The 17,619-nt window shown below is 46.8% G+C and overlaps 1 protein-coding gene across 1 annotated transcript in view; it reads right to left on the minus strand.

Annotated features, from left to right (window-relative positions):
• LRIG1 (leucine-rich repeats and immunoglobulin-like domains 1) overlaps nt 1-17,619 on the minus strand; it is a 119,789-nt gene that overhangs the window by 10,797 nt on the left and 91,373 nt on the right. Inside the window, exons 10-13 of the mRNA XM_008588178.1 lie at nt 15,884-15,964; nt 10,403-10,474; nt 9,499-9,570; nt 4,787-4,922 (exon numbers count right to left, since the gene is read on the minus strand). Of these exons, the coding sequence (XP_008586400.1) occupies nt 4,787-4,922; nt 9,499-9,570; nt 10,403-10,474; nt 15,884-15,964 (361 nt within the window). The remainder of the gene's footprint in view (nt 1-4,786; nt 4,923-9,498; nt 9,571-10,402; nt 10,475-15,883; nt 15,965-17,619) is intronic.

The raw sequence follows: 17,619 nt of genomic DNA on the forward strand, positions 1-17,619 counted from the left end.
CCTTGGAGTTTAAAAGTATAATAGTTAACAAATTCACTAGAGGGGCTTGATAACAGAACTGAGTTGGCAGGAAAAAAGAGTCAGTGAACTTGAGCCAGGTCAATTGAGATTATCCAGTCTGAGAAAAACAAAGAAGAATGAATAAAAATGAACAGAATCACAGAATCCTATTGGACAGATCAATTGTGACAACATACAAATAGTGGGAGTTTAAGAATGAGAAAAAAGAAAAAGGAACAGAAAGAGAATTTAAGGAAATAATGGCTCCAAACTTTTCATCCACACATCCCCAAAACTTAATGAACTCCAAGTAGAATAAATTCAAAGACCCACACCTAGATGTATCATTGTCGATCAGTCAAATGCCCAAGATAAAGAATCTTGAAAACAGCAAAAGAAGAACAACTCATCACATACAAGGGATCAATATTAACAGCTGATTTCTTGTCAGAAACTGTGGAAGTCAGAAGGCAATAGGAACACATATTCAAAGCAGTGAAAGACTATCAACTAAGAATTCTATATCCAGCAAAACTATCCTTCCAAAATAAAGGTGAAATTAAAACATTCCCAGATTTTAATAAAACAGAAATTAAAAAAACAGAATTCATTGCTACCAGACCTGCCCTACAAGAAACATTAAAGGGAGTCTCTTCATGCTGAAATGAAAGGACATTAGACAGTAATTTAAATCCACACAAAGAAATAATAAATACCATTAACGAACGGTAAGTATAAAAGATAGTAAAAGTGAATTTTTCTTTTCTGTTCCTGATTTAAAAGGTAACTTCATTAAGCAGTAACTATAAAACTGTGCCAATGGGCTTATGATGGATAAAAATGTAATATGTATGACAATAATAATGAGGGAGAGTGGATCTCAATAGGAGCAAAATTTTTGCATACTACCAACATTAACTTCAATATTAATTCAAACTAGACTGTTTTAAGATGTTAATTTTAATCTCCAAATGACATGATCATATATAAAGAAATCCTAAGGAATTCACTGAAAAACTATTAAAACTAAAAAGAATTTTAGAAAAGGAATACATTTAACAAAAGTGAAAGATATACACACTGAAAACTACAAACCATGATTGAAAGAAATTAAGGAATAGCTTTAAAAAAAGTAGACATCCCATGTTCACGGACTGGGAAGACAATACTATTAAGATGGCAGTACTCTCCAAATTAATTTGTAGATTCAATGCAATCCCTATCAAAATTCCAGGTTCCTTTAATACAGAAATTGACATGCTCATCCCAAAATTTAAATGAAATGGCAAGGGACCCATAAGGAAAAGAAGAACAAAACTGGAGGGCTATGTAAGAGTTAAGGTCATAAAACTCATAGAAGAAAACAAACAACCCATGGACTATAAGTCAGAAAATATTGGTAAATCATATATCTGATGAGGGTCTAGTATCCAGGATATATAAACAAACTCTTGAACATGAGCAAATGTTTTGAATAGCCATTTTTCTTTTCTTTTCTTTTTTTTTTTTGGCAGCTGACTGGTATGGGGATACAAACCCTTGACCTCAGTGTTGTAACACCATGCTCTAAACAACTGAGCTAACTGGCCAGCGCTGAATAGCCATTTTTCCAAAGATATATGTACGTCCAATAAGCACATGAAAACGTGCTCAACATCAGTCATGAGGGAAATGCAAATCAAAACCACCATGAGATTCCACTTCATGCCCACTAGTAAAGCTAAAATTTAAAAAAGACAGATAACAAGCATTGGCAAGGATGGGGAGAAATGAATCTTTGTATATTTCTGGTGGGTATATAAAACTTTATAGTTTTGGAAAACAGCTTAGCAATTCCTCAAAAAGTTTAACATAGTTGCCATATGACCTAGCAATTCCATTCCTAGGGATACACCCGAGAGAATTCACACGAACACTTGTACATGAATGTTCATAGCAATATTATACCAAATAGCCAAAAAGTGGGCACAAGCTAATGTCTCTCTTCTGCTGAATGGATAGATAAAATGTACATCCATACAATGGGATATTATTCAGCCATTTAAAAAGGAATGAAATACTGATACATGCTAAAAACTTACGCTAAGTGAGAAGAGCCAGTTACAAAAGACCGTACACCATTTATATTAAATGTTCATAACAGGCAAATCATAGACGCACAATGTAGGTTAGTGATTACAAGGGCCTGGGGGCAGGGAGAATAGGGAGACACTGCTAATGGTATGATGAAAATGTTGCAAAATTAGACACTAGTGATGGTTACACAAGTTTTGAATATTCTAAAAACCAACAAATTGTACATTTGAAAAGGGTGAATTTTTATGTTATGTAAATTATATTTTTAAAAAGTTTTATTGATACAATTCACCTATACTACAATTCACACATTTAAAGTGTACAATTCAATGGTTTGTGCAGCCATCACCACAGTCGATTTTAAAGCATGTTCATCACCTCAAGGAAAACCTCTGTACTTTTTAGCTGTTGTCCCCTTTCCCTCCATCCCTTCCCAGCCCTAAGCAACTACTAATCTACTTTTTACCTCTACAGATTTCTCTATCCTGAACATTTCTTATAAATGGAATCACATAATATGTGGTCTTTGTGACAACTTCTTCCACTTACCGTACTATTTTCAAAGTTCATCCATGTTGTAGCACTGATTGATACCATTTTATGACCTAATAATAATCCATTATTTGGCTATACCACCTTTTGTTTATCAATCAATGGGCATTTGGGCTGTTCTTATTTTTTGGCTTTGATGAGTAATGCTGCTGTGAACATTCATGTAGAAGGTTTTGTGGGGCATATAGTTTCGTTTCTCTTGGATATATACTTATGAGGGGAACTTGCTAGGTTGTATTGTAACTTACGTTTAACTGAGAAGCTTCGAAGACTGTTTCCAAGGAGGCTGCAGCATTTTTCTCTCCCACTGGTAATGTAGGATGGTTCTGGTTTCTCCCATCCTCACCAACACTTGTGATTATCTTTCTGATTCTAGTCAGCCTAGTGGGTATGAAGTGGTTATGTTCCAGTTTCTTAAAAAGGAGTAGGAGACTCCCACAGAGCTTGAAACTCTCATCTCCTGCCAAGTGTTTTCATGATTCTCATTGACTCCCAAAGGTTGTTTTGTGGGGGGAAGCCTGAGCTAAAATGAGTGGTTGGGGTTGAAAGATGTGAAATAACTGTTGCAACCAGAATATGCTAGGGCCACAGGCCTGAGGCTGGGTGCAACATGTCAGAAGTCCTACCTGGCTCATCCAAAGGGAAAGACTGCCCTGTGGCAGGAAAGAGGGAGGCAGCGGCACAAAGTTTCATTCCAGGGAGCTCTATAAACAATTCAGTGGTTAAGGACTTGATGAACAACATGTCAGAAGTCCTACCTGGCTCATCCAAAGGGAAAGACTGCCCTGTGGCAGGAAAGAGGGAGGCAGTGGCACAAAGTTTCATTCCAGGGAGCTCTATAAACAATTCAGTGGTTAAGGACTTGATGAACAGTGGGTTACACAGCCATCTGTGCCTAGGGGAAGGGAACTATGCACAGCTTTAGATTCCACACAGAGGCTCCATAAGACTGGAGGGCTGCTACCATGTTCCTTGTCTGGGTCAAGGAGGAGGCAGGTCACAAGCCCTGCAGGGGCAGTGGAGGGGTAAGGTGTGCGTGGAAGGAGGGCACTTGTCCCTTGCCTCTAGCAGGCACACTACCTAATGCTATAGCCAAAAAGTAGAATGGAGAAGTGGCCCACAGGGGTCCCAATGCTGCTAGGGGAGCTTCTGGTTAGGATCATCACAGTAGGGACCCCAAGGCTCAGGGAAGACAGGTAAGGACAAAAGGCAGCAGGGACATACACATGCCCAGAAGTTCCAGTCAGGCCTGGGAATCCCACGTTCACTCCTGCTTAGAGGAAAAACCAGAAACGATTCATCTAACTCTTCGACCACATCTTCCTGTGAGATTGTATCATTCCTGTCTGAGCTAGCCTGTGTGTGTGTTTTCAGCTGTTCAGAATCTTCTGTGTGCTTTGCAACCACACTTGGATCCTGACCAACTCTGGTCAAAAAGATGGCAAGAGCTACCTAAGTTCCACCAATCAGAAGGAAAAAATAACTTAAAGCTACAAGTGCAGATTTCAGTGGTTTAGAGAAACAGCAAGAGCGCAAGTCAACATCGAGGAATTATTTTTACTAAAGCAACTGTTCTCCTGAGACTTGTCCTTCCTGTATTTAACCTTTCATTCTTGGGGTTGGAAAGAAACACACATTAAAACCCCAGCCTCACACACTGAATAAATTCACAGCTAAACCTGGGCACCAGAGCCCTTCTGAAACAACAACTATCTTCCTGTAACTGATTATTCTGATTTGTAATTGAACCAGCTCATACTCCCTTCTGATTAAATGCATGTAACTTCAAGAACCACATAATGAGGCAACTGTATAGTAAATACTACGTGTGGTTTCAGTGGGAAATAAATTGCATCCAGCAGCTGATTTGTAACCATGGGCTGGGGTTTACTCTGATCACAGGAATTACTCCCATAATGAAGAGTTCCTCCTGGCCTCCTTGCCCTTCAAGAAAAAAAAAAAAAGAACTCAAAACAAAGGCAAATAAGTCATAATAGTCACAGAGTGACACGTGTGCCTGAGATTTTGTCAGTCTGTCCTGAATGAGAGGGTGACCAAAAATAAGAAATTGTGAAAGCATTTAATTATAAGGACATTAAGCTGAGATGACTTCACCACCTTAGATTCCTACTCAAGAAAAGCAAGACCTAACTCAGTAGAAAATGCTCTGACCCTTCAGTGATTCCGGGTGGGCACAGGTGGCTGTCACGAAGGTCTGCAGCATTCTGCCCATTAACCACAGGGGTAACCACTTCAGCTGGCAGTCACACAGGAAGCTATCACTGCTGATGTGGCTGAAAAGAAAACAGAAGCGGTGACTTAAAGTGTGACTGCAAAGGAGGGATGCTCCCTGAATACACAGGATGATCAGTTGCCTCTATTTGGCTTCTGATGTCAATCCCAGCAGGCTAGAATGGGGAAAAGATTTTTCTCACAGTTCCTCTTTAAAGACCCTGAGCAGCGCACATAATCTCTCTGGAGATTTTGATAAAATGCAGCCTCTGACTGAGTCAGGCAGGAATGGAGCCCCAGATTCTGCATGTCTAACAAGCTTTCAGGTAATGCTGATACTGCTGGTCCAGGGACCACACTTGAGTTCACCCAGGTTCTGAGACAGACACTGCTGCTAAGTGACCCTGGGGATGCCTTCTATCATTGTCTGGCCTCCGATGCATCCAAAAGTAGTAAGCTAGCACTATCTACTCTCTGGTTTTTCCCACTTTCATGATAAACTACTTGGAGCTTCCAAACTCAATCTGAGACTGATCTAAATTCTGCACCAAGTTCTGAGCAGCGCTCTTCTACATGGCTGTTAGCTTGTGATTTGGCAGAGCTGCTGTTTTCTCACTTCCAAATGTAAGCCTCACCCACATGTGTCCTCTTGCTAGTGTATTCCTCTACACACCAGCGTTATTCAGGGGCCAGTAGAACTCGGCTCTGCTCCCGAAATAGTGCTTGTTAGTTCACTGCCACTGCCCAGGGAGCATGAGAATGCACAACTTTGGTTTTGTGAGGCTCCAACCAAAACAGAGAATATTTTCTTTTTCATTTCTCAGCAACCGAAGATAAACTTTTTAAACAGAAATCAGAATCGCCATCTCAGTGAGCATTCCTTCCTATGGAGTCACTTGAAGATAAGTCAACCAGAGTCTATCTGCCCTGTTCCTGGAAGACCTCAAGTCTGTACAGAGCTGACGGATCATGGCCAACCCATGACAAGGGAAGAGATCGTGAAAGAAAACATGCAGGCTCCCCTGTACTACGCTGTCTCTGGGACTCAGTGATGCAAAGGGGCACAGGTATGCTTAGAAATTCCAGGCCCTACAGTAAAGCAACAGCCTCCTTCTCCACCCACCATTGTCCTCAGACAATGCAAGATAAAGCAACCAAATGGACTAGCTTTTTGCTTTCTTCTATTTCACTCTGGCCACCTAATGAACAGAGAAACTATCAAACTGGTAAATGGCAAAGAAGAATGAAATTTAAGCCAGATAACCCAAGGCTGAATAAATTAAATAAAATCTACTCTTCCCTCCTGTTCCTCATCATTCCCAGATAACTGGACATCTTAACTTATTAAAATAATTTTTGAACGTGTACTTCCAAAGACTTTCAGTAAGAATTTATCTCAAAGCCACTGTAACTGGAATGCTGGCTCATGTGAGACCTTAAAATCAGCATGAGATTTTGTATTACTGTTTGATGGGCAGCTAGCATTCTGCTGAGAGATACCTGGAGGGCTGTGCTGTTAAGGGGTTACTGCGGGTGGCAGGAGGGCTGTCACAGCTAACCGTGAGAGTGCTGTGTGGCTGCACTGGGGAAGAGCCAGGAGCTGTCCCGCTCTCCATCAAGAGGGCACTTCTTCATAGTTGAGCAGGATAGCCTGGGCACTGTACGTGAAACCTAGAGGAAGATGCTGGGCCATCACTGTGAAACTTCAGGCACTTATGTGGGGGATATGGACATATTAAACTTGAGCCACAGGAACAAACTGGGGAAAACAAACTTGATGTTTATCGTCACTCATACATGTGTGGAAAGGGTTAAGCTTCATACCACACATTCCGTGTATCTGCCGGGCCTTGCTCCTTTGAGGATGTCCTTTCTCCTCTCAGAGAGGAGACCAGACCCAAGAAAGACGGATGGTACTTGGGGTGGAGAGAGGATTTTCCTAAAGAATGAGTTAGATCCAAAGGACAGAGGAAGAAGGATTGGAGCCGGACAGTAGTTAAGGACACTGACCCCCGGATGGTACTTGGGGTGGAGAGAGGATTTTCCTAAAGAATGAATTAGATCCAAAGGACAGAGGAAGAAGGATTGGAGCCGGACAGTAGTTAAGGACACTGACCCCAACGACTCCCAACCACATGCACAACTAACTTTAAAGACAAAGGCTAAGCTGAGAGACTGGCCAGTGTCGGGACTGCCAGCAGCCAGCCCCCAGACCCTAGGAAGATTCCTGCTTCTCCTCCACTAACGAGAAGCACATCCTGGTCAACTGCTAACAGGCATGGCCTTCCACGGCTCCCATCACCAGCCACTCCAATACCTCGCCGGCTTACCCTGTGCATTTTCATGATTCCAACTCAAAGTGTGTTTCTAATCATTGCTTATGGAAATTTACCCAGAGGATGACTAAGTGCACAGTACAGCCTGCCTTATCTGACTCAGGGAGGAAACAACCAAGTGGAATTAACCATTTCTCCCATCACAGGACTGAGGGCCAGCCACAGCTGAGTATGTGCAGCGACTGATGGGAAACCCAGACAGGAGACCAAGGCTGAGCCTCCAGAGCCATGCAGAAGCATTATGGGGCCCAAGCTTCTAGAAGGTTCCAGGTCTTCCCAACTAGAAAACAGTCTCATAAGAGGCAAAAAGGAAAATCTTATCTCCCCCCTTCCCTCTTTCTCTCAAAATACCCTCTTCCCATTTAATCGGATCTTGTTACTCCCGACATTACATTTGAAAGTTTCAAAGACAGAAAAGTTGAAAGAACTATACAGTGAACAGTCATGTACCTACCACTTATCTTTTACAATTAACGTGTTACTCTACTTGCTTTATCGTATCTCCATTCCTCCATCCGGCCTCCTAACCTGGACTGGAATCTTTTCTTCCCCTTCCCTGGAAGGAGAGTTACAGATCCTTTCTTCATATCACATCTTACCCAGACAGACAAAATCAGATGAGAAGTGCTCAGAACAGAGTGGCTTTCTGCAGAGCCCTGAGCTCCACTGAGCCCGCTGCAGCAGTCCTGCACTAAGATCCTGACCCTTCTAAGAAAGACTTGAGTCTCATGGCAAACTACACACCACAAGGTGAGTGCCCTGGCCACCTCCTCTCCTCTCACTTACTCAGAGGAAAGCCACCGGCCCGCTCTGGCCCTCACTATGGGGACTGCGCCTCATTTCCCCGTTCCTACCTCCCCTCTCCAGTCGAGGGCCACCAAGAGAGGCCTCGGGAATGAGGATGAGGTCAGAGCACAGAGATGACCATCCTTTAGTATCTGCCATTTTGTCAGTTCTTCTAAGAACCAAAAGTCACACTGTTAGGGAACTGACAGGGATGGAACTTACTGGCTGCAGAATCAGGTTCGTATACCATCAGGCACCGCATAACGATGTTTCAGTCAACAATCAAACCACATATACAACAGTGGTCCCATAAGATTGTATTGGAGCTGGAAAATCCTTTTCTATGTTTAGATACACAAATACCATGGTGATATAATTACCTAGTTTTCAGTACAGTAGGCTGCCGTACAGGTGTGTAAACTAGGAGCAATAGGAGCCATATACCATGTAGCTTAGGTGAGCAGCAGGCTACACCGTCTGGGCTTGTGTCAGTGCACTCCATGATGTTCACACGACAGTCACCTGACAATGCATTTCTCAGAATGTATGCCTGTTGTTAAGCAACACGTGACTGTACAGGAACAAGAAAGGAAATGTGGGTGTTGCTACCTAAGTACCTAGACTAGCTCCTCTGCCAGAGACCAGGACACCGGTGAGCTCTTCTAACCCTTGTCACCTCTTCTAACCTAACCCGCCACCACCTGGGAACTACTCCTGGGCCGAGTGGGCCTTGGAAATGGTGTGAGCTGGCACTAGTGCCCCTTAGAGCATCCTGTGGACGCCCCGTCTTGCTCACAGCCCACCAAGCTCAAACCTGGGAACTACTCCTGGGCCGAGTGGGCCTTGGAAATGGTGTGAGCTGGGCACTAGTGCCCCTTAGAGCATCCTGTGGACGCCCCGTCTTGCTCACAGCCCACCAAGCTCTCTAAAGAAGCCCTTCTCAGTATAGGTCCTTCATTTTAAGCAAACCCAAAAGACCAAAACTTGTCATAATGAACGGGGAATTATCCACTTTCTTGAGGAGAGTTTACTTCACATTATCTAGGTGCTACAGCCTGCTTCTGTCCACGCACATTTACTGGCACACGGGCACACACGATCATGTATGCATCGGATTATCCACTTTCTTGAGGAGAGTTTACTTCACATTATCTAGGTGCCACAGCCTGCTTCTGTCCACGCACATTTACTGGCACACGGGCACACACGATCATGTATGCATCATTTATGGCTGCTTTCTGCTGTAGCCACACAGTCGAGTAGTCATGGCAGAGGCCCTATGGTCCACAAAGTCCAAAATATTTACTAAGTGGCCCTCTAAAAAAAAGTTTGCTGACCCCTGATCCAAAATGAGCCCCACAGGGCTTTTTTTGTTGTTTTTTAAGGACAAGTTAGCCTACCCATACCTATAAACATCACAGCTATTAAATAAAGTGGGCATCATGCAATTCCAGGTGTTTCTTACTCTGAAAGTCTCCATTCACGTTAATCAGAGCTACAGATCCCAGGTACTTACAGCTCTTTAAGATTCTTCATCTTCACAAACGCATCAAACTGGACAGATCTGATTGCATTCTCTCCAAGGTTCCTGAAAGAGAATATGATTACTTAACGCAAAGAAAACCTGCATACCCTTCAAGTCAGCCATGTGTTTCAGCCAAGACACTTGGGGGCTTTTCAGGACAGCCCTGGTTTCACAGATGACCCACAGGTACTAGCCAGACTCTGTGTCCTAATTCTACTGGAGGTGGCTATCATTTCACATTTATTGACATAAGAACATGAAACGACTATGGAACCAAGCTAGACCTCAGGGCAGCATCAAAGCTAGGTTGAGGGCTGCTCACCAAGTCAACAGGCAAACCTTTCCCAACAGAAGTAAGGTCGCGCTTGATTCAGAGAGGAAAAAATCTAAAGATCATGCGCTAGAGGCATCTTCCACAGATGGCAACAACATGAATGTCTCAGGGTGGGCTCTGTCCCTTCCTCCTAGGGTCTCAGAGGCAACCACTCCAGTGGAAAAGCTCTCGGTGAGGCCCAGCATGTACTCCGCATCATTAAGCTGCTGTAGGAGAGGTTTCAGGCTTGGCCAGGATCAAGTGCCTGCATGGAAGTGGCAGTGAGACCACGAGCCTGGTGCAGCGGTGAAGCAGCGCAGCAGGAGGGAGGAAAGTATTCATCCAAATGCCAACTGCATTAATTAGGGGCACACCAACTGGCCATATGTTCTGTAACTGTTCCTGGCACAGGCAAAATAAAGGCCAAAGTTGAAGCTGACTTATAATGAGAAGGAAGCAGCTGGCGTTTCCAAATAGCCCTGTTTCTCGGTTTACAAAGATGTGATTAAATTGCTAGCAGACTTCCCCAGCAGCCGCGTGTGGCAGGCCTGTGGGTCAGGCAAGGTCTGGCAAGATACTCACAGGTGCTCCAGGCCTTCCAGCCCCGAGAATGCTCTCTTAGCCACGGACTTGATCTTGTTTCCAAACAGAGTCCTGCAGTTTCCAAACATCCAGAAATGAGGAGAGGAGAGAGGAGGGGGTCATGGCAGGGGTGGGAGAAAGAGAACATACAATTAGGGTACTGCTACCTGAGAAGTCTGTCCAATGAAAGGCAGGTGGAAAGCTGACCTATGCTGAGATTACGGGTCTGAAGTACCCAGGCCTTCCGCTTTCTGAAATGAAATGCTTTTATCTTTATCAGAATTTAGTAGTGATGACAGGCTGCAATTGCATGCACTGCCTGGTCTAAAATGGCCCCTTGCAGTGTCAAGCGAAAATCACCTTATTCCACCTGGGCTTTTTCTCTCTAAGGACCACCCAAGGGAGCCTGAGGGTGAAGTTTAGTGATATCCTTACAGGATAGATGGGACTGGTTACTGTTTCAGTGGGAGGAAGCAGAATCAGAGAAGGTAATGAAAACAATGGAATTAAAAACTGCCATCCACTTCTGAGGATAAAGGTTCCCAAAAGGGGCAAGAGGACAGAAAGATGCATGTCTGTCAAGATGGCTCCATACCTCTTTGCACCTGAGATGCCCCTAGCGGCCAGGATGCAGCTATGGTGAGCTGTGGCCTGTTGAGCAAGACCCCAGATTTTATATGATGTCGGTGGAATAGACCCGGCCAGTGCCCAGGACCACAGAGGAAAGTGCCTGCTCCACTTGCTCCTGAGGCCACTGCAGGCCTGCGAGGCCAACTCCCATGGCAACCATACCCCAAGGGCTTCCTGACCCCCATTTCATCAGAAACAGACTTCTTCCCCCGGGACCTCCGTTTAAGCATCCTCCAGCGGTAACTCTGAGCTCAGCCTTCAGACAAAACCAGCTCTGTTTCCTGCCACCGGAGGGTGAAGGGGCAAACAGGCCAAAGCCCCCTTTGCCTTTTCTTTCTCCCAGAGGCAGGCTGCGTGGGTGTGAAAACAATCTCATCCTGGAAGTTTCCACAACCTCTCTCAACCTGAAATTTTTATCTTAAAGCAAATAAACCAGACCCATGGAAAAGCTGGTGGCCATGCTAACCTCAGCTCCTTAATCACAGAACTAGCAGCAAATAACAGCATACAGAGCACTAAAGCCAGCACTTCTGAGCAGCTGCCAACTTCTGAACTTCCGCAGACCCCCCTCAGGCCGAGGCACTGTGCGCTCCAGGCTCCAGTAAAGCGTATTGAACTGTTTAGTGAAATCTCCCGTAAACTGGATCCAGGAAAAAGCTGTGCTTTATTTCATCCATTAAATATTAGTCACATTGACCTCTTTTACAGTGAGGGCAGATTGTTATTTCTAATGGTGACAATAGCAATAAAACAAATTCTCAAGTTCTCAATTGTGCAGGGGCTAATCATCCTGTTGGAGGAATTAAACTGGGTCCTTACCTCCCCGCAGTAGACATTTGGGGCTGGGGGCAGCTCAAGCTAGTGAACTGGATGGTTTTATAAAAGGCTGCTGTGTAGAGAAAGGGGAGCGGGGAGCGGGGAGCTGTGACCGTGGGCCAGGAGGATGCACCCCTGTTCTGCTGTGGGGCTCCCAGAGAAGGGGCAGCTGGCCTGATCTCCCAGTGCCCATTGGAGCAAACAGCAACCTGGGGAAGTTGCCTGTCAACCCAACCAAGGGCTCCCGAGGCCTACTCAGTGCTTGCTAAAACAACTGTGGCCAGCACTGGGGGGTGGTGCTAAGGTGGTCCTGGTGGTCATGTCCTTCTGCAGACCCAGCCCCACCCCTGGTTGGGGACCACTGGCCCCGGCAGGAACCGCGGGGCTCTGCATCCTTTCCCTGTTCTGCGGATTCCCTGACATGTCCCTGCACACATGTCCTGTGTATGCTCTGCCCCTGCCTCCCAAGGAAGGCTGTAAAGACAGCTGGAACACGGGGCAGCACCTGCTGCACTGTTGCCCACAAGCCACTAACTGCTCCTCTCTGCTCTAATTTGGGGTCCAGAAATTCTCCCTTCCCTCCTCATGCATGACTATGCTACTGTGTAGGCTCCCAGCAGGTTGAACACCACGACCATTTTGAAACAGGGCTCTGGGGCTGGTGAGGATGGTCATCCCAGGCAAGCCAGGAAGAAAGGAATGTGCTCAAGTCTAGGAACATTCTCCACCTGCCAGGAAGCTCTGGTCTGAAGATGTATCCAAAAGTCTATGTTCAGCAGCTGGAAAGATTCTGGGTGGGGCCACATCATCCAGTCTTCACAGAAAGGGGGCCTTGATGCTCACTTCCTCCTTTCCTGACAATTCTATGATTTAGGTCAGGCCTCTTGTGTGGTGGGAAGGGCCCCAGATCCCTGAGTAACTTGGTGAAGGCAGGAGTTTGTCCCTCCCTGTTCTACGGGGGATCCTCAGTACCAGTGCCTCAAGCTCTCCAGAGACAAACACACGCCACATCAAAGAGACCCAGCATGCCGCCTGCAGCCTCTGCAGGATGAATCAGCGCCTGTGACACAGCACCTTGAGAGGGGCAGCCCCCTCTGTGCTAACATGCCCCACTTCTCAACGGATCCCAACATGCTTGGCCCCAGGCCACTCTAGGGGAGTGCTAGTGTTGTGGCCACTTGTCCCTGACACGGCCACACAGCAGAGATTTCCTGGCAAGGTTCTGAGGAGACAGTGTGGAGGTGGGATCACTGAATAAATTAATGTCCTTCACTCACTCAACAAATGTTTACTCAACACCCATGACATGTCAAGCACAGGAGTTTTTAACTGGAGCTGTGCACCAGAATTGCATGGAAACCACTTGCTTTTCTTTTTCCCTTTTAATGTGCAAGAACTCACACACCACCTAGGTAAACAGAATAGCATCAGGAAGCGCACGTGCTGTCCCGCAGCTACAACCACTACCCAGATGTGGCAGTTGCATTTCATCTCCACCTTGCTCCACTGTCCATCTGTCCCCAACCCTGCTGGCTTATTTGGAATCCAAATCACAGGCATCATATTGGTTTCTTCTTTTATTCAAGAAGAAAAGGATTCTTTTTTTTTCCTTTTGCAACATAACCACGATACCATCACACTTAAATAATTGTATATATTTAATCATAGGAAGGAATTCTTGTTATTGGCCCAATTTCCCCCTACTGGGTGCATCTCTCTCTCTCTCTCTCTTTTTTTTCCTTAAAGATGACCAGTAAGGGGATCTTAACCCTTGACTTGGTGTTGTCAGCACCATGCTCACCCAGTGAGCAAACCGGCCATCCCTATATAGGGATCTGAACCCAGGGCCTTGGTGTTGTCAGCACCACGCTCTCCAAGTGAGCCATGGGCCAGCCATTCTCTCTCTCTTTTTAAAACATGTATGGACCCTCCAGCCTTAAGATGCTGACTGAGTGGAGCCAGGGGGAGTGAGGCCTTGAGACCCTGCATTTTAACAAGTCCTAAGTCTCAGGGCCAGGTCAGCGTGGAGCCCACATCGAACATCATCATGTGAGTGAGGAACGCAGGGTTTGGGGGGCCTCCTGGGGCTCAGCAAGAACCACCCAGTCTAGTTCTGCAGAAGAAAGCAGGAGGAAACAGCAGGGGAGCGAGAGCAGGCATGTAGGAGCTGGGCAGCGGGCTGACTTGTGCAGCACCAGCCCCTCCTGGAAGCCACGACACCCAAGGAACAGCTCCAGGTCCCACTGGAGGGACATGCCTCCAAAAAAACCTGGCGGTGCCGGCGAGGTCAGGCAGGCTGGGGCCTAAAGCAGCGCAGGTGCTTTCCACCCCAGCAGCCACATTCCAGGCCTGCGGCTCTTCCTGCTAACAAGAGGCCCGTGCCCCACCCTGCCTGGCTACTCCAGGCTCTTCCCGAGCCTGCCATGTTTGGGCTCAAGGAGCCAGGAGGGCAGATGAGCATTGTTTTAGGGAGAAGAAAAACTGATAAGCTTTTCTGCAATGTCTTCAGAGTACAGGATGCTCAAAAAGAAATATAATCCTCAGAGAGCCAAAACAGCTCAATCAGTACCCTCCTGGTATAAAAGGTGTGAAAAGACACACTTCTTAAACAAATCAGAAGCACTTATTACACAAAAAGATTCTTCCCCACTATAGGCTTTCCTAAAGCTGTGAGTTCCACTAGAGTTTTCAAAATACCTACTTCACACACGCATACTTCTCAGTGCCCTGTCACTGGGTGCAGCAAGACAGAGTGGAGACTGTCTTGTCTTGTCCTCCTCCAAGCGTTCTCTCTGAGTTGTTAGTCAACAGTAATAATTACCCCAGTCCACCCGTTTTGGGAAAATAGAATGGTTTAGTCAGGACCCTCACCTCAGGTCTAGTTGGGTGTGGTTCAGCACACCCTTTGTAAGCAAATTTTGTGTGTGGGTGTGTGTGAGTGCAAGTGTGCGCCAATGTATCTTTTTAGTTTTGTTGCTATTCTTGTGTTCTTCAGAGTTTGTAAAGCAGGCTGGCTGGTGGTTTACTGCCTCAGGCCGCCACCACAGAGCAGCCAGGCTTTCCAACCTACAGGCTTTCAAGGACCTGTTTGCCGGTTACCTAGCTCATAGACCTGCGTGTGAGGGGCCTGGGGATCCAGCCTGGCATGTGAAGGGTTTGTGTCCCAGTCTGTGAATGGGCCTGAGGGGTCTGTGTGCTCCAGACCCAGCCCTAGCTCTACGATTGGTGCTGTGAGCAGGATTCTGACATTAGCAGAGCACTACAACCCTCCTGCATGTTCCTTGGATAGTGTCTGCAGAAAGTGCTGGTGAGATGCAGAGAGAAACAGAGTGGGCCCAGGAAGAAATTACATGGGTTTTGGAGCCAGACAAGCAAAGGCTGACCCTGCCAATTACTAGCTATGTAGTCCTAGGCAAAATCCCTCCACTTCTCTTTCCTTGACTGTTGCATAATAGAGCCTGTCCTCATGAACACATTAGATATAACGCACATGCATGTGTGCGCACACACACACACCCCCTAGCAGAATAACTGCCAAATTCTAGGAGGTGGGAAAAGAAAAAAGACCCAAACCTGGAATTCAAAATTGCTATTACTATTACCCTTCATAATGAATATTTCTGTTTGAGATTATGGTTGACAACAAAAATACCAACAGGAGCCTTAAAACCATCAGGTTACTTACTCAAGCAGTAGACATTTCACACAATTTCTAGAGATTGAGTAAGAGGGTAAGACTAAGACTCCTTTGTGCAAAGGACAACAAAAAATTTAGCCATTTTTACATCAAATGTGATTTAAACATGAGAGAATCTCCAAAAGGCCACCAAACACCAGGTCATCAGCCCCAAAGAACCCACTGCCCAAGGCAGTGATGGGTCCCCTGGCCAGCGAGAAGCTGGGGTGTCTCCCACTCCCTTCTTCAGGCTCTTCTCCCCAACAAAGGAAGACCTATGCGGAGCCAGCTCTCCTCCGCTGGGCCCGGAGCCAAGAGGCATGGGGAGCTTGCGGAACGTCACCCTCAGAGATACTCACAGCTTGCTGAGGCTGTCCAGCCCTGAGAAGGCGCCACTGGTGTCCTCTACTGTGCCTGCAATCTCGTTATGGTCCAGATCCCTGGGAAGAAGACAGAAGGCAAGCTCACCATCCAGTGAGCGTTCTCGACTATTCTTCAACATGACACAGGAGAAGAGACTCCCCCCCAATCTTCCCCCTGGAAGCTAAAACCATCCAGGTGCGCTCTAGATGCCCAGCCTAAGTGGTGGTTGGGGGTGTGGCCCCGGGAAGGAAGGCCTGTTCTGCACACTTCCCAGCACAGCCTGGCAAGCTCAGCTTTCTGACAAGGCTGGTACCCGCCTCCAACACACAGCCACCCCAGCTCCATCTGCTGCTGCTTCCCAGTGGGCTGAGGCCACACTCCGGGCAAGGGAGGCAGTGTGGACCGCACACAGGAAGCCCGGGTTGTACACTGCTCCTGAGCAGACAGTTGGCACCTGGCACTGAGAATCGGCCTGAAAGGTTCCTTAAGGTTATTGTCTGCTCTTACCTACCAGAGTCCCTTTTCTGGACGTGACCAAGAAGCTGCGGAAAGCACATGGAGGAAAGGGACACGGAAGAAAGAGGTCCCAGCACAGCATCCTCCCACAAGCCCCTCTGTGCCGGCTGGGGGCTGCAGCCCATCTCCCCAGAAGGCCCACACAGAGCTGACTCTGAGCCAGGGAGGACATCTGGGTGCTGAGTCAGACTTGTGACCCACTCGCCAGAACCAGTGAGATGAGGCCAACTCCTCAGCCCAGACGGCTCCAACCATGCAAACCCCCAGGCCGATGAATCAGCATCCTCCCCCGCCACCAGCTCCAAGGGCAGGTCACAGTGCCCGGACGAGACTTCACACCTGGTGCCCGGGCCTCACTCAGCACACATTCAGCCCTCTCCAACTTTCCACAGCATTCTTGGTTCCTAAACTTTCCTCTCCTGAGCCCTCGCAGACATGCCCAGGAGCAGAAAGGGATGCTGCTCTTGGCTCTGTGAGAACGTTCAGAAGGAATCAATGCTGCCAGTATGGAAGGGAGCTCTGCCTGCAGAGGAAAATGCTTGCGGTGACCTTTATTTTACAGCAGGAAGCTCAAAGAGCCGAGACTTTGCTGCTGTGAGGGACTTCTCCTTTCAATGGCTTCCTCTCTATTATCTTCATACTGAAAAAAACCAGGACCCAGGGCTGTGGCTTTGTGTGCCTGTCTCCCTGCTCCTCTCCCTGCCTGCCAAAGTGTTTCTCTTCTTTCTGGCTGGCCTAGTCTGAATGTTCCCAGCCTTGTTATTCAGGCCTGGCAAAGGTCTGCAGGCTGACCTTGGCTTGAACAGCTGGGCGTCCAGGCTCTTTCACACTCCTCAACGATGGCTCAACGTGCAAGCCAACTCTGCCAGCTGCAGGTGCAGTGGCCTTCCTCCCTGTGCACGGGGACAGGCCCCTCTCTCTGCTGTGGATCATGCCTGGCAAGGAGGCCTCAGAACCCACGACCACTGTTGAAAACCATGTGCCCCTCTTTTTGGGCTTGAAAGTTCTCTGAAGCCAACAACTGAAATTTTATGAGGGCCGGCCCATGGCTCACTTGGGAGAGCGTGGTGCTGACAACACCAAGTCAAGGGTTAAGATCCCCTTACTGGTCATCTTTAAAAAAAAAAAAAAGAAAGAAAAGTTTTATGAAAGTCCTAGAAAAGATCCTGTAGCAACTTAATGGCAACCCCACCTAACAAGGAATGTAGACGGAAAT

This window comes from Galeopterus variegatus, unplaced genomic scaffold (genome assembly GCF_000696425.1).
Source record: "Galeopterus variegatus unplaced genomic scaffold, G_variegatus-3.0.2 Scaffold4707, whole genome shotgun sequence".
Classification (NCBI taxonomy): Eukaryota; Metazoa; Chordata; class Mammalia; order Dermoptera; family Cynocephalidae; genus Galeopterus; species Galeopterus variegatus.